Here is a 21640-nt window from a genome sequence, read left to right on the forward strand (position 1 = left end):
TATAAAATCATGAGTGATGTGGAGAAAGTGGATAAGGAAAAGTTATTTACTTATTCCCATAATACAAGAACTAGGGGTCATCAAATGAAATTAATAGGCAGCAGGTTTAAAACAAATAAAAGGAAGTTCTTCTTCACGCAGCGCACAGTCAACTTGTGGAACTCCTTACCTGAGGAGGTTGTGAAGGCTAGGACTATAACAGAGTTTAAAAGAGAACTGGATAAATTCATGGTGGTTAAGTCCATTAATGGCTATTAGCCAGGACGGGTAAGGAATGGTGTCCCTAGCCTCTGTCTGTCAGAGGGTGGAGATGGATGGCAGGAGAGAGATCACTTGATCATTGCCTGTTAGGTTCACTCCCTCTCGGGCACCTGGCATTGGCCACTGTCGGTAGACAGGATACTGGGCTAGATGGACCTTTGGTCTGACCCGGTACAGCCTTTCTTATGTTGAGGGTGTGGTGCGCCAGTGGAGCAATGCAGAGCAGTCAGTCCAGGATCAGAGGCTGTATTGCTGTGAGGTATCCACGTGTTGCAAGAGCCGTCTTCAGAACAGTCAGTGGAACCCACAGGTGGGCATGTGTCACAGGTCCTGCTCTGTGCCCAATCCACAGAAGGGCAGGCGTTTCTTATGGGCCTGCAGCAAGTGAGCCTTGGCTCTTTTAGCTCAAGCTTAGCAGATTATGCTTTTAGCTGTACAGGTCCCCCTTCCAATTCCTGATGTATGGGCCAAGATGGTGGCCATCATATCAGCAAACTGGAAAGTCCCTTCCCTCCCGTGGTGCTTAGTAACCATCTGCTTTGCAGTGTGCAAAGTTCCCATGGGATTATTTTCAAAAAACCAATCCCGTCAATTACTAAAGGATACCCACAATCCCAAGCAGTGACCAAGCCAACCAACAAAGTCACAGAGTGGCAATTTGAGGAACAGAAAGAGGAAACAGGAAAAACATGTTACCGAACAATCCTTAAGCCGGCGGGAGTGGGCGGGGCAGGGGTTGTCCATTTAAAGGTTCCATAAAAAAAAAAAAAAAAAATGTTTGAAAAATAAAAATTGCAAGGTGGGAAAAAAAACTGGACGATCTTGTGAAAAATTCTGTTTTTTGCGGGGGTGGAAGGGGGGAATTTTTGACAAAAAAAGTTTGAAAAATTCTGTCCAGCTCTACTTAAGAGCATTAAAACTCATAGGGTCAAAAATCTCTGCTGGCATAACTCCAGACTTCATTAGATTTACACTACTACATAGGTACTGGAACTAGGGGTTCTGCCTGCCTGGCTTGAAGTGGTTTCCGTTATATACAGGGTTACAGTGGTTTTCATTATCTCCAGGGTTTACAGTTTGGTTCAATGGCTCTCAGCACCCCCACTATACAAATTGTTCCAGCGCCCCTGCCAGTTGAGCATCTGATCCATAGCCTGTTAAATATACAATTCTGGGATTCAGTGCTGAATTCCTCAGATAAATCTGCTCCAGGAATGCCAGGCAGCTTAAATTAAGCAGCGATTGCAACATTTTTGGCATAATTCTCAGCCTCTTGAAAAATGATATTATCTAGCAAGCAAATGCTGCAAACAAAGCAATCAGCCCACAGACATGAAAGCCAAAGGAACGGGGCATCCCACACTGATTGTGACGCTTGCTCGTCTCTAAGCGTCCTTCCATAGTATTGCAACATGCCTGTCAGACTCATATGCTCCGAAAGAAATTCCTGAAGTCATCATTCAGCTTCGACTGGGAGCCAACCCCACCAGCTGCTGAAAGTTTACAAGTTCCAAATGGAACCGTGGGCTAGTGGCTTGCACCTAAACACTAGGAGTCAGGAGAACTAGGTTCTGTTCCCAGATGTTTAACTTGGGGTCTGGTTGTGCCACCCTCTGATTTCAAAGGCATGACTTGCATGGCACAGGCTGAAAAGTCAAAAGCTCAGGACCAGATTTTCAAATGTTCAGCACCCGCCACTGGGACCAGATCTTCCAGTGAGCTCAGCTCCCATGAAGGCCCCTAAACAAAGACCATGTTCTCCAAAGCACCCACCATCTCCTGCTGGGAGACACATGGCTTGGCTTTCAGCACCCAACATTCTAAGCTCTTCTGAAAATTCCAGTCTCAACTACCAATCAATGGAAGTTGGACAGAACTGGGTTTGTTTGATTTTGAGCAAGTTCCTTAGCCCCTCTGTGCCATCATTTTCCCATCACTAAAATTTATGAAGCTCTGGGATCTATGAACAAACAATTATTATGAGGTCTTTGTAGCACCTGAACCAGGACCCCACTGTGCCAGGTGCTGTACAAATGCAGACTCTGCTACGCAGAGTTTCCAGTCTAAGTATAAGCACTATGCAATTGATGTGGAGCCCAATGAAGTCAATGGCAAAACGCCCATTCATTTCCAAAATGAAAGATCAGGCCCTATTTAATTGCTAACAATTATGATGAATGTTGCAGGAGGCGGTACGGGAGTTTAGCAAAAGAGGGGGAAATCTGGCAAGTGATTACTCCACAATACAGACTTAACTCTTATGATGGGTTGGGGGGCGGAGGAGGAGAAATCATCTCTACCAAAGGACTAAATTCTGCCAAATTCTTCAATGGGAATTTCATATCTGCCCCCAAGGGTGGAATTTAGTGCCACATTACTAAATGTTGAGCAGTGTCTTTGGCAGAGGCACAGAAAAAAGATAAACGTTTTCCTAAAGCTTTTTAGGATACTGTGCAACAGGCATGGCGTAGGTATTGGAAACACATTCCCATGAGTCTCCCCTGGACTCTTGTGGAACATAGTTTGTATTGGCGGGGAGGGGTGGAAATAAGTATACTTTTAGCTAATAGCGTAGAAGATGGAAACAATATGGCTGTTGAAAACATTGAAAATATATTGAGGGAGGAGGTGTTCATGTGATATATCCCCCCCAAAAAAGAAAGAGCATCTAGAGTCTCCAATTCTTTTGGGGCAGATGGGGTGGGGAGTTGTCCAGAAGCTAGGTTCCCGACCTGAGACCCAAGCTCACTTCCATGCTCCGCCACAGACTTCTTGTGTGACTCTGGGCAAATCACTTGGTGTCTGTGCTTAGCTTCCCATCTATGCGGTGGAAATAATAGCACTGCCCTACCTCACAGCGGGATTGGGAGGAAAAAACCACAGTAAAACTCGTGAGGTGCTCAGAGACAATGCGAATGGGGGCCGGATTAGCTTACCTTACCTTACCTAGAAAATAAAAATATCACACAATATTTTCTCTATTGAAAAAACACAACAAAACAGATCAGCCTCAAGCAAAATGCAAAACAACTGCAAGAGTGAGACTGTGAGCTCTCTGGGGGCAGGGACTGTCTTTTTGTTCTGTGTTTGCCTGGAAACTGGCACCGTGGGGCCCCTGGCCAAAGACAGGGGATTCTTGGTGCTACCATGCTATATAGTAATTTAGCTAATGCATAAAGCCCTTATCCTGCAAAGGGATGGATGTAGTCAGACCCCCTTTGCCCATGAAAAACCCCCGCTTCATGTAGGCAAATGCCAGGAGAGGAGCATTCACATAAGGATGGAAGGTTGAATTTATGTGACTTTTCCTGGCTTGCGTTGGATTTGGGTCACAACTCCTCGAAGTAGCTCAGATTTCATTATTCCGCCAGCTCACAAGAATGGAGCAGCTGGGGATAAGCAGGAAAAGCACCACTGTACAAGCATGAATCCGGCAATCCAAATATCCAACTAGCAGTGGCAGGTCAAATTTTTAAACTAGCTGCTCAAATGTGTGCCTTTAATAGTAAAAATAAATCAGTTGAAAGGATCTAAAAGGGTTCCACCCTCATTGGTTCCGGGTGTGTAATTTATTCTGCTATCACCATCAGCATTCAGGTCTCATCACAAGTAGCTAAAGAGTTCCCCCTTTAAAAAAAAACCTCTTGCCTAGGGTAAGATTATCTTGTTATTTACAATATTCCCTACAGAAAATGTTCAGGATACTGTAAATACTGGGGTCAAGCTATTTAGTTATCCGAAGTAATAGGCATAGGCACATTTTTAAGGGCAACAGATTTTCCCCCACTTCGGGGGTGGGGGAGGGGAAACGTGTTCAGGGCGCAATTACTGCAGCCCTTATTTTAAGCACATGTACAGCCGTTTTTGAGCATGCATGAGTGAATCTGAACCAGCCTGCCTACGTTGCAGATAGCAGTATAAGGCCAATATTGCCAAATGCTGATTCAGGACATAACTACAGTAATCTGCAGTGCCCTAACAGAAGATTCCAGCTGGTTTCCACAGCTGGTCTGACTTGTGGCCACCAGGTGTTGCTAGAAGGCTGTGAAGAAGGCCGAAACCACTCCACCAACACCTTGGAAATCTGAGCCTCTTCCCGAGATGAGAAACATGCTACTGCTTTAAGTACAGTTAAAATTAGAGGCAGGGCGAGCTCCTGCGTTTATCTCCCAACATGGGGTCCCCACGAGTATTTCATTACCAGCAGACTGGCTGGTTTGGAGTGTTTTAAACCTCATCTCCAGAAAACTCCTACTACAAAATTGTAGTAGGGGTTTTCAAAGACTCACTTCCCTGCAGGGTGGAGAGTGATAAGAACTTGCCAAGCTACACAAAGGCTTCACTCCCTGCACACACCACCTGCAATGCTCTCCTTTTCCACATGGCAAATGTCCCCCACCAGCCCCAGCACCAGTGTTCTGTTCAATCTAGTGGCTCAATCTTAAGACCCTTCCCCTTTCTTGGCATCTCAGGGGCAGCAGGTCACACTGTCACAGACCGGAGATGTGGTTCTACTCTCAATTACACTAGTGTAAATCAGGATTGACTCCAGTGAACTCACTGGGGATATGCTGGGATCAAACTGTTCTGAGAGGAAAGTCAAGATGCAAATTCCTAAAGCTAGCAATGATAGTAATAAAACCCCATACCAATCGCTCCACTAAAAAATTGTCCAGATAATTATACTGAGCTCTTACGTAGCACTTTTCATCAGTGGATCTCAAAGTGGCTTATAAAGGAGGTCAGGATCATGGTTCCCTTTATAAAGAGGGAGAAACTGAGGCAGAGAGGGGAAACGGCTGGTACAAGGTCATTCAGCATGCCAGTATTAGAATGCAGGTCTCCTGAGCCCCAGTCCAGTGTGCTATCCATTATACCACACTGCCTCCCCTACATCGCTTGGTCATTCTGTACCCACAGTGTACAGAGGCCACTCCTTGGCCTCAAACAACGTGGGCAAGCCAGCTGATCAAAGCGTGAGGCACTGCGCTACCTGAAGCTAGCTTTGGATCGATGTGCTTTCCATGGGACTTCTCCTACACACCTGAATCTGAGCTCATTGACACCACTGTCACCCTGGCTGAAATCAAATGGGGTCACTGATGATTTCCACTTGTGGAGCAGAACCTGGTCCCTACCTTCTACGCAGGGTTTTTGTGCTCTGAAACTCATAGGTCATAATTCTGAGCTGTTCGTTCTTCAAGAAGAGCTCTGCTCCCATTGATTTCGATAGCAGGCTTGTCTGAAAAGTGGATGGCAAGATATGGCTCCCTGTGCTCAGTATAAATCTAGAGCAACTCTGCTGAATTACTCCAGACATACACAAGTGTAACTAAAAGTAAAAGGTGATCTATACGAAAACCCCATCTTGCTCTTTACCCAATATACACGCTACAGAAATAACCAAGCGTATAAGGATAACTACAACAGCATAGTTTACTGTGGCTCAGGTTTTAAGAGAAACTTCTTCACACAGGTGGCTGTAGAGAGTGCTGGACTCGCCCACCCCAGCCGAGGAATGGGAAGCTCTTAAATGCTTAGCTCTCGCAAAGCCACTGTGCTCAGGAAACTGCAGAGATGGGAGAGCAAGCGTTGGTGTAACGGAGATGGAGCAGGGAAAGTCCGCAATGGTCAGCTGTCCTCGAACTCCTTCCATCCCCTGGGATAAGTGACCATCTGGAGCACTAACTTGCACCATAACTGGGGGGAGTTGGGACCCATCCTGGGAGTAGCAGCTAACCACTGGCAGAGGGGAATGTTGGGGATCTGTCCTGGTTGCTTAGCAGTATGCACAGAGGCAGGCAGTATAAAAAGAAGTGGGACTGGCTTCCCCAAGGACCCAGCGGGTGTTTTTCATAGAGCAAATCTGCTCTGGCCCTTTAACACTTCATCCCTTTCAGCAAACAAGAGGCTTGCCTAGAATGACTACTGCACACTTGTCACAGCAGTAAAAAGCCCCACTCCAAGGGCTGCCCACGTTTGTTTCTCTGGGTATTACCTAGTAGGAATAATTGTGAGGAGCATATTGCAAAGAGGTCACATGGGGTCATCCCCCACTGCAGCTGAGGGCACTGTCAACATACCACAAATACAGAATATAGCAAGGCCGGGGACAGGACCTGACCCATGGCTTCTCCCCAACTAGTAATTCAATGGGCCAAATTCTGCTCTCAATTACACCAACATAAATCTAGAGTGATTCCGCAGATCTCACAGAGAGCAGGAATCTGATCCGCTGACTTCGCCATGACTCACATGTGCACATCTGAGCCCAGAATCCAGCCACGTGGGCCTGATCCTCCATTGCACAGCATCTCATGCATCTATGCACACCAGTGCAAAGTAGGTATCCTGCCCCACCTAGTCAGCACGGTGTAAATGACTGCACAAAGCGCTGTGCAACAGTGAATCAAGCCCTGGTTTTCTAATGTGTGATGAGCTGCTGTACAGACAGAGGCTCCCCTGCAAAACAGGTGAGATGTGCCCACTTCAGATACAAGTAAGGAGCAATCCAGAAGAACCATTGATAGAATGGCAGCCTTTACATGAAATTAGTTAAATTCCTCTCCCTCAGTTCCACCCTGCTCTGTATCTTTATTTAGGGCCTGATTCTTCCACCTCTACTCAGGTACCGTATTCCAGAAGCAGTATCGACAAAACCGCCTGAGTAACAATGCTTAAAGAACCACTCACATGAGGGACGGAACCAAGCCCCTCGATGGATCGTGCTTGACTTGTACCAGACAGAGCCTGCAGAGATCGTTCTGCAATACATATCTATTTCTAAAGGTGTGGGGGAGGAGTTAAAGGGATGAAAACCTCCACTGCTGAAGAAACAGACGAGATGTCAGAGCACTCACCGTTCGTGGAGGACGTTAAGCACTGAAAGGAACTCGGGGCCACTAGAGTGCTGCAGTTCTGCCAAAGGTCTGCCGTACGCCCATTAACGTTGAGCCATTGCTGAAGGAGAAGCACAAATCTGTGAGAGGCGGCAGCAAAGGCCCGGGGGGGAGGCAGAGCAGAGTTACCAAAGTAAAAGATAAGCTTGTGCTCAACTAAATGCACTTGCAAAGGATCCGACATAATCGTGCACGTTCATTCTTGTTGTCTTTTGCATTCTTACCGTTGCTTTGGTTATTTCTGTCTCATGTCTTTATTTCAATCTGTGCACAAGCATTACATTTACACACACACACACACACACACACACACACACACTTCAATTGAGTTTGGAAAGAAAATGCTCTGTGTTGTTCTTTACTTGTTCTAAACTCAACTGCTTAAAAGAGGAGACTTTTGTTATTCTCTTTAAATATGTGCCAAAGCTCTCAAACACTTCACTCCTCTCCAGCGTTTTCTTGGCAGCATGGAAAGCTACAGTAACTGCTCCATATGAATCCCAACCAGTTTAGAGATTATTTTAGAAGTATTTTTTTAAGGTCTTTTAAAAAAGCCCTTTGAAAGCTAGTCTGGAAGTGACTAGCTCTGCATTAAAAAAAAAATCAAAACCCACAAACATGTCTGCCTAGATTGGCCATGTTAATTAATACAGGGCCTCTGAAAGAATTACGGTCTGGTATTGGAGGTGTACCCTTTAATTTCACAAGATCTGGCCCTTGGTTTCATCTACATGGACAAATCTTACACATGGAACTCTGCAATGGATTCTGATCTACTTTAAGGTAAGGTCCCCACTGCTGCGCTAAACTAAAATTAACCCACATGCAGCTCTCGGCACTAACCAAGAGGGTGGCTTGATGTGCAAAGTGCTCCAAGACCTCAATTACGGAGGTCGTGACTTCTGATTGCTAAAGAACTTCAGGCTGAAACCTGAGGATTCCTACAGAAAACACTCTGAAGGGTGACGCTCAGCGATAAATATCCTCTTCTCTATCCCAGCACCCCCCAACCCACAGGCAACACTCACGACCCCCATGTTCCCATATGGGGATCGGAAGGATAAAGTTTGTACTTACGCTAACGATTGTTGAGACAAAGAGCAGCACCAGAACCGCAACATGGAGCACGATGATCCCCAGCAACAAAAGGAGCATTTTGGCTGAAGTTTTGGAAAGATCTGAAGGGGGAAAAAAAAGAGACACGCTTTTAAGTGACAGCAAAACCCCTTGCAGTCAGCCCTTTGCATTTGTATCTATGTGGGGTGTGTCCAGCATTTAGGGATAACTAGATCCGAAAAGGCAGCAGGGGGCACTGCAGCAACAGAGAATAAGCAAAGGGGCTCAAGTTTAATAGGCTCAACAATTTGTATTAAATGCATTTCTTCCCCAGTGCAACATCTCTATTGGCAAACAAATGCAGCTATTGGGAGAGGTCAGGGGAGATTTTTAAAGTGCTAACTGGGGTTTACAATGTGAAAGGGACAGGCTCCCAGGGTTGGATAGAAATCCATGGTGTGGCTCTACAGTACTAGAGTCAAATGTTGGAAGCCTGAAAAGGAAAGAGACAGCTTTGAGAAATGCCAGACATCACCCGGTTTGGAAAAGGGCAGCAACCCTATCTAAGAGGGGTTTTCTTTGCGGCGCCCAAAGAAGGGCTGGGGAAGTTCTAATAAATGCTGTGAAACATCAAGGAACCTTCAACTTCTACATTATTTTCCTTCCACACTTTAAGTTTCATGGTCCAGAGTTTGATGACTCATGATACAAGGAGAAATGCAAATTCCATTACATTCCTCAAAATTTCCACTTAGCTCAGCCTGTCTTGGAAGTGTCATTAGCCAAAGCTAAAATAAGGGGTTGTTTTTCCTGAAGCAGCGTCACAACAATATGAAAGCCTAGGTTTCCAGCCAAAGATTTAAAATATTAAAAAAAAACAAAAAAAACCCCACCCCAACCAGCCCCCTGATCAAATATTTTTAGCTCAGAGGCTCAGGTAGGGGGAGGGGGACTGGAAACCGTTATTCCACAAAGCCACTATTCTCCACTTCACAGCCAACATTTGGACTCCATTAAAGTCAGGAGCCCCTTGATGAGAGCCATGCCCCAGCCATTCCCGCTGCTGCATTTACTGCGCTTCTCAATTAGCTGAGCAACGCCAACCGAGCTGGTTAAATAGCTCTGTGGAAAGAAAGGGAAATGACCATACGGCGCATTGTGTGTGTGTGTGTGTGTATAAACTCTGAGCCTTTCCATAGAGAAACCAACACAGCTACACCCCCACTGCAAGCAACAGTCCATGCACACACCCCATGGAAATCAACCAGGTTACAAAAATACAAAGCGGGTTTCAGGGGGGACAAAAAACCCAGCTAACGTTCTTCAATGTTTCGAACTGTTTCTAATTATAACAAAGTGAGGTCAGGTCTGAAGTAGGTTAATGGAATCCGTATAGGGGAGTGAATCTGCTTTAAACACACACACACACACACACACACAACACAACAACGTAGTGGTTTTGGCACAGAGATTACTACAGAACAAGAGGGTGAACCCAGCATAACCAAGCAACAGGGGACCCACTGACAAGCAGAATCGCTGAAGATGAAGGGGATTTATTTGCAGACAGACACCACCAGGCAAGACAGCTCCTGGGTGGGGACCATACACTGCCACACTACTGGGATCTCCCCGTCTTCCCCCAAATCCTCCCCTCGCTTCCACTATCGAAAATAACCCGCTCCTGGGCGGTACAGCTGCTACTTACGTCTCTCCAATAGTCACCCAGCAAGCGGCGTCCCAGAGGCTCGACTGGCCCCAAAAGATCAAACCGAAGCAAAGGAGCAAATCCAGCCCGTGGGTGCGGGTATGCGCCAGTCCCCTTGCCCACGGCAAACTGAGCCAGGGGGCTGGAGAGAGGGAGGCGGGGAGGTCAAAGCGCGAAGTTATAAAGTTTCCCCTTTAACGAGGAACAACGCCCCGGATTGCGTCTGTGCCGCAGGGTGTGTCCCTGGGTCAGGCAGAGGGAGCCCGGCCAGGCAGCGGAGCCGGCTATAAATAATCCCGCAGGAGAAAGACACTCGCTTGTTCGCCGCAGCAGGGAACTTTTACTCACACCCGTTTGGATCACGCTGTACTCGGCACTTTCCCCGCCCCCCCCCCCCCCCCCCCCCGTCTCATCAGCCCACGTGGGGAAGAGGCGAGCCCATGGCTTGGGGGAGCCGCACGTCCCAGCAGCACCTCAGAGCGGCCGCACCCTACACGGCGGCGCTGGCAGGGTGGGGTCGGGGAGCCCCCCCCCCTCCCGGTGTATGAGCGGAGACACCCAGTCCCCAGAGGATCCACTCTGCGCGCTGCTCCCGATCCCTTCGATTTGTGCAGGGAGGGAGGCGAGGCGGCTGCAGCCCTGGGGGCTGCAGGGGCATCCGTGCCACTGGCCTGGCGCTCCACATGGGGGCTGCTTCCTCTTGCCTCCAACCGAGCCCCCCCCCCCCCCGGCAGCCTGCGGGCTCCTGGCGGGCAGCGGCCGGGAGAGCCGGGGGAGACTCCCCATTGCGCTCTGGCGAGGGGCAGGAGGCTGCAGCAGGGGAAATGCCAGCTCCGCCAGGCACCGTGCAAGTGGCCGCCGCGCGCTCCGGGAACCCGCAGGGCGCAGCCTGGCTTCGGGGCTGAGCACACACACGGGGTGAGCTCAGTAACCCCAGCTCCTCACCCCTCTCAGATCTGCCCGGTTGGGGGGGGGGATACACGCCCCCTGTTCTCCTGAATCCTCTGGGAAACCAAACCATTCACTCTGCACCTCCAACACTCATCCACCCCCGGATCCCCAAGCGCTTCACGAAGTCCCGAAGAGCGGTGTCAGCCTAATTTAGATGCACCAGACTTTGCTTTTGCTGCTGCTGCTGCTTCTGTCTCTTGCCTCTTTGCTTTCTCCCGCGCTCACCCGCAGATGCAAAGCAAGCCTGGCTCTCTAATGGTCTCGATGTGTTAGGCTCATCCAAATACAATTGCGCATGTTTGCCACTCGCTTATTTCCTTGTAAATGCGCGTCTCCAAATTGCATGGCGCTTTGGAGATGAGTCACAGTTCAGGGAAGAGAAAAGGCAGTAGAAAGCGCCCCTCTCTTTGCTTGTCTGGCGCGGGGGGGGGGGGGGGTTTGCTGGCAGAGCTCAGCTGGGATTTCACCACCAAAGACTTACCAAACTCCAAGCGTGCCGCCCTTCCTGGCAATGGTAGCTCCTAGGAAGCCAGCTCAACGTGCATTAAAGTTCCTCCAGCAGGGGCAGGATCCCAGAGGATGCTAAAAGCCACTCGTGGCGTGGGGTCGAGTTGAAAGGGGGATCCCTGGCGTATCGGAGCCCTTCTCTGAAACCACAGATCTGGTGCATTCACTGTTTATTCATCCCCCAGTCCAACGCCCAGATATGTCACGGTGGCCTGAGAGAGCACAGCCTCTAGTATTTAAAGAGACAGCTCCTATCTTTATCTCCTCCCCAGAACACAGCCCAGCACGCAGGGGCTATTTAGGGGGTGCTGGAGATTAAATAGAAAGGAGTGGCTGAGAGGCCTCCGTCCCAGTTTAAAGGCTTAATCAAAGCCCTGGATGCTAGAACAATAAATAGTGATCTCCTTCGGGAAGCTGTCATTCAAGGGGTTGGCAAATCAGCCAGGCTAAATGTTTCCAGGCCTGAAGGGAGAGGGAAGCTGCTAGACAGCGCTGCTGGGGGGTTAGGGTCAGATCTTCAGCTGGCGGAAATTGGTGCAGCTCCATTAACTTCAGAGCATCTACACCCAGCTGAGGACTGGCCTATTGGGTATTATTTGCTTAACAAGGGGCCTTTTCTAACCTCTTTTGGAAGGTGATGTTGTTTTGCTGCTATGTATATTTTTTAAACACCCAGTTGACTATTTTCACTAAAAAAATTAAAACAATGTGGTTCAAAACCACCTGTTGCTGGTTCTGCAGCATGTGATCACACAAAATGTTTGGGCAAGTCACAGAGTCTGGCGGAGTTGTCCAGGTGGGGTGATGATCACTTACATCCAGATTCCACACCTCTTTTACACACACCCTTCTTAATGGAACCGGATAGTCCTTGAGTCACCCAGTGCCTTTCCGCAGTGTTACTTGAGGCATGAGGAGCTTTGTGAAGTGACTACGGATGTCTGAAGCTGGTCCCAAGCGACAGATTCCCATCTCAACTACACTGCTATAAAGTGGACGAAATCCATTAAAGTCAGTGGAGTTGGTGCAGAATCTCATGGGGTAATGGAGAACACAAAGTGGCCTCTATATTCCTTCCCTGCTATCTATCCATCCATCCCCATACATACCCATCTGTCTATCTCTGATGTACCTTTAACAAGAGGGAACAATATTCTCTCAACCCACTCCCTTCAGTTCAAGCGCTTCATCAAACCGAATTACAGGCATCTGCAGTCTAGGGGGTAGGACTCAAACACTGATCATTCCTGATAGGCAAAGACAGCTTGTCTATTTCAAAGGCTGCGCAATTGCTTGCTTACACATAACGCCTACATTCTTGGAGTCAGCGACATGCAGAGTGATTGACTTACAGAAAACAGCAGAGAGCACAGAGTTTCTCTGTAGGCCAGGAGGGTGTCAGAGGGGCCAGCATTCAAGGGTGCCTTGGTCACTGAGGGTACGTCTACACTGCAATGAAAGAGCTGTGGCACACCTGCGGCCGGCTTGGATCAGCTGACTCGGTCTCAGGGGGCTCAGGCTGTGGGGCTAAAAATGGCAGCATAGACCCCCCCCCCCCCCCGCAAGGGGGGTGGGTCTCAGAGCCAAGGCTCCAGCCCGAGCTCGAACGACTACACTGGAATTTTTAGCCCTGTGAGCCCAAGTCAATTGAGCCAGGCTCTGAGACTCAGGGCATGGCTACACTTGCAGATGTAGAGCACTTTGAGTTAAAACAGCTTTCGGAGAACGCAGTAGGGAAAGCGCTGTAGTCTGTCCACACTGACAGCTTCAAGTGCAGTGGTGTGGCCACATTTGCGGCACTTGCAGTGGCATTGGGAGCGGTGCATTATGGGCAGCTATCCCAGCATGCAAGTGACTGCAACATGCTTTTCAAATGTGGGGGGGTGGAGTGTGACAGGGAGTGTGTTGTGTGTATGCGGGGGGAGAGAGAGTGGGTTTGGGGAGGGCTGAGAGCATGTCAGCATGCTGTCTTGTAAGTTCAGACAGCACAGACCTCCCCACTCCCTGCCTCTCTCTCACACACACACACAGCATTCCACAGTAATGGTTGCTCTGTCTCGGAGCAGATAAGCATGCCGGCTGTCAGAAACGGAGCTTTGAAAGGGCATATCCGCATTCCTGCAGTGGTTCAAAAACAATGACAAGAGTGGCCACTTGACTTAAGGGGATTCTGGGGCATTTCCGGAGGCCGTTCAGAGCGCAGTAATGCAACATCCTGTTCACACTGACGCCCGGGTGTTGTAGCCAAGGCACATCAAATGTTATTCCACTCATAGAGGTGGAGTACCAGGAGTGCTCTAGCTGTGGAGTCAGAGCGCTCTACATGCCTTGCCAGTGTGGATGGGTAATGACCTAGTGCGCCTGGGGCTGCTTTAATGCGCTCTAAATCGCAAGTGTAGCCAAGCCCTCAGTGCCACTGTGTTTTTATTGCAGTGTAGACGTACCCTGAGAGGTAGTGATATAGCTGCTCTGGTTTACAGCTCTTCTGCAGTAATGGCAATTCAAAGATTCCCTCTTGAAAGCAATAAATAAGCAGTTTTCAGGGAGTCTTTTCAATACAAGTTGGGGGGAGGCTTAGGGGATGTGTCCTGGGTGACAATTATTAGGGCACAAAGAATTGGGGGCTCCTCTTACATCAGCCTCATCAGATTTTGGAAGTGTGAATTGTAAGAGGAATAGGCATCATCAAGTACTCAGAATGGGGCTGATGTGTGGCCTCTTGGGGTGAAATCCCATGAAGTCAGTGGGAGGTTTGTTATTGACTCTAATGGCATTAGGATTTCACCACCTGGATTCGGTTCCGATAGTATGTTTAAATGGAAGTGTGTATGCATCCAGCAAGGTTTTGCCTGCACAATGTATATGTGTGTGTGTGTGTTGGAAGTGAAATTTCTTCAGGAATTTTGGCACCAGGATTCAAGTGCAAAAGGCCTGTGAAATGCAGCAATTTTCCACAAAACTCAGGTCGAGATGTTTCAAGCACCAGAGGGATTTGGTGCCCAACTCCCCTTGATTTTCAAAGAGAACCAAGCATCCAAGTCCCTTAGGCATTTTGAGAATCCCAACCGTCAAGCACCAGCAGAATTCTGCCCAGTGGCCGTGGGGGGGCGCTGTTCTGGTTGCAGTTGTCTGTTTCCCTCCCTGTGCAGGCTCTCACAGCAGACCACAGCACCACTTGCACCCTCAAAAGTCCCAGACGCAAGCCGTGGGAGCGTGACCCCATCCCTGTGCAGGGATGCCAGGCCAGAGGGAAGGCTCCCCAGGACCTGTCACCCATTTGTGCACCTGTGCAGGGTCAGCCATGATCTCACCCCAATTTCATCACAGCGAGAGAGCTGAACTCACCTGGAATTACAAACGCTGTCCATCTTTAACCATAGCCCATGGGAGTTAGGGCTAGAGGACATGCCTGGCTGTTTCCCCCCAGCTAGTACAGGACGTTCCCTACAGTTTGGGCCTAATATGCCCCCACTCACATTAAGCAGCACCCACAAGGATTTCCAATGGACCTACAGGCATAAGTACAGGTCTGTCGCAACTTACGCTTAAGAGGGAGCTCAATTCATTCTGCGATGAGGGCCATAAAAGCACCCAGATGGGTTGATTGTGTGAGCAGAACTCCTGTCCATGTAAATGGGAGAGAATAAACTCTTGTTTTCCAGGGATTCTGAAAATGGAGCCAAACCTAGCTTTTTAAGCAAGAGAGAAATATGTGAAACTCCAATAGGAGAGAAGAGTGGCCCAAGGGTGAGGAAGCTTTCGCTGGCAAAGAGCCAGGGAGAAGGAAATAAAGAGGATGTGCACAGCAAAGAGCCCATTCTGCAGACATTCCTCCAGCAGAGTTTTGTCTCTTTTTGGAAATGCACTTTAGCCAAACAGACCGGGGCTTTGGAAATATTTATTGAGCATGTGATTTCCCTTATAGCTCTAGGGATTTGATACCAAGCTGCTTCCAAATATTTCAATCATGTGAATAAGCTTCTAGGAGGGCTATTCTTTATGCCTTCAGCAAACAGAACGTGCTTGATAAATGTCTGTTAGGATAACACGGAAACTAAACAGAAAGAGGAATGCTTCTAAAATGGTGGCACCCAAAGGGCATATGGCATATGTTCGCTCCATAGATACCAATGTAGACAGTTCTGTTTGGCATGAGGATTGGGATCGCAAAACCAAGATATGTGTGACAGGGTCAACTGCCTCCCAAGCGCCCCCTCATGGCCAGGGGTGGATCTACAGAACTCTGCCTCCATTTCCCCTCCACACAGGCTTCTCTGTGCACACACCCCTCCTAGGGGTCTGAGTTTATGAATGTAAAAGGTCAGAACAAAACTCAAAGTCCCCAAAATAGAGTCCCTCAAGTCCCTGCTTTTATCAGGCTGCTCCCTGTCCTACCTGGCAGGAGTCATAGAATCATAGAATATCAGGGTTGGAAGGGACCTCAGGAGGTCATCTAGTCCAACCCCCTGCTCAAAGCAGGACCTAATCCCAACTAAATCATCCCAGCCAGGGCTTTGTTAAGCCTGACCTTAAAAACCTCTAAGGAAGGAGATTCCACCACCTCCCTAGGTAACCCATTCCAGTGCTTCACCACCCTCCTAGTGAAAAAGTTTTTCCTAATATCCAACCTAAACCTCCCCCACTGCAACTTGAGACCATTACTCCTTGTTCTGTCATCTGGTACTACTGAGAACAATCTAGATCCATCCTCTTTGGAACCCCCTTTCAGGTAGTTGAAAGCAACTATCAAATCCCCCCTCATTCTTCTCTTCTGCAGACTAAACAATCCCAGTTCCGTCAGCTTTCCTCATAACTCATGTGCTCCAGCCCCCTAATCATTTTTGTTGCCCTCCGCTGGACTCTTTCCAATTTTTCCACATCCTTCTTGTAGTGTGGGGCCCAAAACTGGACACAGTACTCCAGGTGAGGCCTCACCAATGTCGAACAGAGGGGAACAATCACGTCCCTCGATCTGCTGGCAATGCCCCTACTTATACAGCCCAAAATGCCATTAGCCTTCTTGGCAACAAGGGCACACTGTTGACTCATATCCAGCTTCTCGTCCACTGTAACCCCTAGGTCCTTTTCTGCAGAACTGCTGCCTAGCCACTCGGTGCCTAGTCACTAGCAGTGCATGGGATTCTTCCGTCCTAAGTGCAGGACTCTACACTTGTCCTTGTTGAACCTCATCAGGTTTCTTTTGGCCCAATCCTCTAATTTGTCTAGGTCCCTCTGTATCCTATCCCTACCCTCCAGAGTATCTACCACTCCTCCCAGTTTAGTGTCATCTGCAAACTTGCTGAGAGTGCAGTCCATGCCATCCTCCAAATCATTAATGAAGATATTGAACAAAACCGGCCCCAGGACCGACCCTTGGGGCACTCCACTTGAAACCGGCTGCCAATTAGACATGGAGCCGTTGATCACTACCCGTTGAGCCCGACAATCTAGCCAGCTTTCTGTCCACCTTATAGTCCATTCATCCAGCCCATACTTCTTTAACTTGCTGGCAAGAATACTGTGGGAGACGATATCAAAAGCTTTGCTAAAGTCAAGGAATAACACATCCACTGCTTTCCCCTCATCCACAGACCCAGTTATCTCCTCATAGAAGGCAATTAGGTTAGTCAGGCATGACTTGCCCTTGGTGAATCCATGCTGACTGTTCCTGATCACTTTCCTCTCCTCTAAGTGCTTCAGAATTGATTCCTTGAGGACCTGCTCCATGATTTTTCCAGGGACTGAGGTGAGGCTGACTGGCCTGTAGTTCCCCGGATCCTCCTTCTTCCCTTTCTTGTTCCCTTTCTTGTTTCTCTGGTGTCTCAAAGTCTCTGCAGCCTTCTGTTCCCTGCAACCTGCAGGAACCTTCTAGCTCTCTGCAAATCCCTGTTCAGGCATGCCTATTTAATAAGTTGGGTTGGCTGGCCCCAGGGCTATCGCCCTTCAAGGAGCAAGCCACCCTGTTGCAATATGTAAAAGCAGCGACTTGAAGTCTCTAAGTACAGTCATTTAGCTTCTGCAGTAAATGAACACGCAGTCCTGAACATTCACATGAAAGCTGAATAGGGTCTAGACTCCAGGCCAGTCTGTCCTAATGGAATCGAAATAACATGCATGTAAGAGTGTGAACTGCAGGCTGTGTGTGTGTGTGTCTGTGGGTGCACACACGTGTGTTTGTGAGCGAGATGGAGGGTGTGTAGGGGTGATGTGTATGTAAATATACATATGCACTTTAACCACATTTTTCAATGCAATCGTACCTATGAAGTCATGACCAGTGCCTCATCATCATCTACTGTGTGTACATGCCAGAATATTCCTGGTGTGCCTCCTATACCAGTGATGAATTTGACCACTCTATTTACAAGCTATTCCAGTGTATTTGAAAAGACAGGACTTTCACTGTATGTCTTTCCACAGATGGGTTTCTTTAACCCCATAGCCTTGCCTTGTCAGCAGAACCTTTGGGAGTTGTTTCCTGTTTCATACCCTGCTGATTAAAGCCATACACAGCAGGAGGTTCGGAATGTACTTGTGGAGGGGAAGGGGCAGAGATCTAGACTGGGATCAGCAACGTGGAATTCATACAGCATAAGAGAATGGGGTATAGATGGAGCAGAGAGATGGAGACAGGTTGTGGACCTTACCTTTATCTCTTCTAAAATCACTTATATATATATATATATATAGGCTGCAACTGAAATTCCTCCACTATATATATATATATATAGTGATATTAGAAGAGATAAAGGTTATATATATAATTTGTTTATTTGTATAAGATAGCTATAGGTGGGTCAGAAGTACACTCATAATTACATGCACAGAATAATATTCACATATATACATAGAGTTAACTATACAGGTAAGTGTTATTGATTAGTTATGTAGGTTCTCAGCCTTGGGTCATGACACCAGCTGAGGTTGAGAACAGGTCCCTAGCCTCTGTTTGCCAGAAGCTGGGAGTGCGCAGCAGGGGATGGATCACTTGGTGATTACCTGTTCTGTTCATTCCCTCTGGGGCACCTGGCATTGACTGGGCTAGATGGACCTTTGGTCTGACCCAGTATGGCGGTTCTTAGGTATCAGAAGCTCATGACTACCCTCCCCGCCTGCCCCATGTTACTAAACAGGAGCAAGGTCCTAGCTAAATGGGAGGGGACTCATGGGGGTTGGGAGGGAGAGCGGAGAGGTATGTAAAAGGTTGTGAACGCCTGCATTAGTAGAGCTAGTGTTTCTTTTAGTAAGGTATCACTATATGCATCTTGGTACATAGGCAATCAGTGCAACATTGTTGTTCTGATTCCATTGAAGTCAATGACAAAACTCTCCCTTGAGTTCAGTGGGGAAAGGATTTTACCCGATATAGCATGTTAGTTGTAGCGTGGTTCTATGTATGGACTCAGATGTTTCAGTGACATTGTTATTTATGGAGAGGTACAGAAGCAGGGGTTTTAGCTCAGGCCTATTCTTACTTGGGACTGTTTCTTGTACGTTGCAAATAGATATATAGCTGAATGAAACTCACTGGTCACTGCATGTTATGAGTCCCCCTGTGTGCTGTATCCACAGAGGATGTGCATCCGTTACAGCTCTTAGCTACAGAACAGGGCTCTTTAGCTCAAGTTGTAGAGACTTACATGGTTCCTTCCTTCTTGTTGCCCAAGCTGGCAGTCATCAGACAACTCTCAGGAATCTTGGGACTGTTGCTTTTGAGCTGTGATCTGTTCTATATCTTATATTTCTTGAATTTTCTTTAGCCATAGCTTAACTGAAGAGTTTTCTATGAGCCATCATATAGTGATGGGTTTTTTTCTGGCTGCGGTTACTGTTTTGCGGGAGGGTCTCCCAAAGCATACTAAACTGGGTTTATGCCACAATGTATGTCAGAAGTTTTCTGCAAGCTTTTATGTCACCCTAATCCATGTATAGCTCCCCAGGGATGCTCACTGATTTTTTCCCTAAACAGAGCAAACCTTCTTTTTACAACAGCTCCTTGATAATGTGGTTGTTACTCTTTGACTGGGTATTGGGTTGAAACAGGGTTTATCTTTAAGTGGAAAGCTGAAGGTGTTTGGTTGCATTGGAGATGGTTTGGCCATGTGCTTTGGATGTAAACTGATTCCATCACCAGAGTAGCAATAAGATGGACACCTGAAGGCAAGCGAAAACGAGGCCACCCGAAAACAACATGGCGAAGAGCTATGGAAGCCGAGCTGAAAAACCAGGAGCACAGCTGGGGAACCATTGAAAGACTTGCCAGAAACAGACAGGAGTGGAGGAGCTTCGTCGCTGCCCTAGACACCAGAGGCGCTGGAACTAGCGGTGCGGGGGGTGCTGCAGCACCCCATGGTTTGAAGTAGTTTCCATCATATGCAGGGTTTACAGTTTGGTTCAATGGCTCTCAGCACCCCCACTATAAAGATTGTTCCAGCGCCCCTGAGGAGGCGTAATGGGAACATGATGATGATGATGACTACTTGACTGCATGCACCAACAACCGATTTACCAGCCTATCACACATACAGAGTTCACTGACTGATACGATGGGGAAAAGCCAGGAGGAAGAAGGGCAGAACCACCACTGTTGGATGCAAGGAAATTTCCACACACTAATTCCAGCAACAGTTTGGCGGATACAGGAATTTTGTTGCAGCAAAACAGCAATACAGGCAGACAGGTAATCCTTGGACCCAGGGCAAGGGAAAGGACTCTGACTGGAAGACGGTTATAAAGGCAGTGGAGGCAGGTAAGAAGGACAGAACTTTGGTTGGGGGAAACTTGAAGAATTCAGAAGGTATCACAAAAGAAAAGGCACCGATGGTGTCAGCAGATACCAGGCAGGACAGCTACTTTATGTAGCTTGCTGTGCTCACCACAGACAGATGCTTTTGGGAACTTAATCTTAAGAAATGAGATAAATCTAATAAACAAAGCTCACTCACCACTAGATTGTTCTCCAAAGGTGAAGGTGAAGGTCATCTGTGCACAGCCACCATGGTGAGGCAAATGCACCACTGAAGTCTACATAAACCCTCCAAACAGGGGAATTTCACCCCAAATATATTCCTCTGAAGAGCCACAAGCATGAGTCTTGTGGCAGGGTATGTCTGGGGATCTGCATAGGCCATATCATGTAGAAGAAACAAGACTGAAGTTGAGGAGCATTTGGGATATGGTGGCCACAGTATTATGGGATTTTTAGAAGATGGCAAGTGCCAGAGGAAGCAAAATGAGCGTTGCTGACTTGCGGAAAGTTGGCTTGGAGAGAATATGAAATACCCTAAGGAAATAGGGAATTCTGTAATGTCTGGGAAATCTGCTTTAGAAAGTTGGAAAATATTTGAGAAAGAAATTAGAGAGGCTGCAACTGAAATTCCTCCAGTTAAGACTAAAGCAAAGAACCACAGAGTCCAAAGTGTATTGAAAGGGTAGGACAGAGAGAAGACATTTACGGCCAGTTAACTGTGACACTGCATTTAAAATCTCATAAATTACAGGAAGAGTTTAAAGGCTTTTGGCTAATTGGAAAAGACCAATCTTTGAGATGATGTAACAGAACAAAATCTGAAAGACTGATAAAGCTGATGGGTGTGGGGAGGGGTGTGTGGGGGGGGCAAAACTCCCTCTGACCTCATTGGGGTCAGGACTTTGCCCAAGGAATTTAGGAATACGTGCTAAAATTCAGGGCCATCCTTAGGCATACGCAGCTGCATAGGGCACCTGAAAATTTGGGGCACCACTGGGTCTTAGTGTCCACCCTCCTGCCTCTTCCTATCCCTGTTCTGACCCTTCCTGCAGGCTCCCACCACAGCTGGCTGCTGCAGCCTGGTGAGTCTTCCTCGGAAGGGGATCTAGTACTTAAAAGTGAAAAAACCTTCCAGCCTGCCAGCCCTATTAGCACAACATTAAAATTGTTAAAGAGCCATTCAAGTGGTAATGAAGCCATTTAACAGGCATTTGCCAACCCCCAGGTATACACTGTCAGTTTCTGAATTTACTGACAAAAACAGTTGTGCATTACTGTGATATTTACCCAGAATATGTTAGTCTACAGGACCTTCATTTAAAAATTGCTTTAAAAATATTTCATTAGTGTGTTACTGAAGATTATAAAATCACATCTCTAAAAACCCTTGCATAGATTTTTAGATTCACAACCTGAGTATTCATCTTTAGCCTTAAATGCTTGGATCTTCAGACATATAGTTTTTTAAATAAATCCTTCAAAAGACCACCCTTATACACATGTGAGCCC

At 47.6% G+C, this 21640-nt stretch overlaps 1 protein-coding gene across 2 annotated transcripts in view; it reads right to left on the minus strand.

The window, feature by feature from the left end:
* Nucleotides 1-11578, minus strand: part of PMP22 (peripheral myelin protein 22) — a 45007-nt gene extending 33429 nt beyond the window's left edge. The window contains exons 1-3 of one of the 2 annotated variants that reach the window (XM_024217582.2): nt 11357-11578; nt 8238-8338; nt 7122-7221 (exon numbers count right to left, since the gene is read on the minus strand). In XM_024217582.2, coding sequence (XP_024073350.1) covers nt 7122-7221; nt 8238-8315 — 178 coding nt within the window. In that variant the 5' untranslated portion in view covers nt 8316-8338; nt 11357-11578. Of the gene's footprint in view, nt 1-7121; nt 7222-8237; nt 8339-9924; nt 10270-11356 lie in introns of those variants that run through there. The other variant, XM_024217581.3, reaches the window with a different exon arrangement.
* Between the last annotated feature and the right edge of the window lie 10062 nt (nt 11579-21640).

The sequence above is a fragment of the Terrapene carolina genome, unplaced genomic scaffold (assembly GCF_002925995.2).
Source record: "Terrapene carolina triunguis isolate 2854851 unplaced genomic scaffold, T_m_triunguis-2.0 Scaffold192, whole genome shotgun sequence".
Lineage (NCBI taxonomy): Eukaryota > Metazoa > Chordata > Testudines > Emydidae > Terrapene > Terrapene triunguis.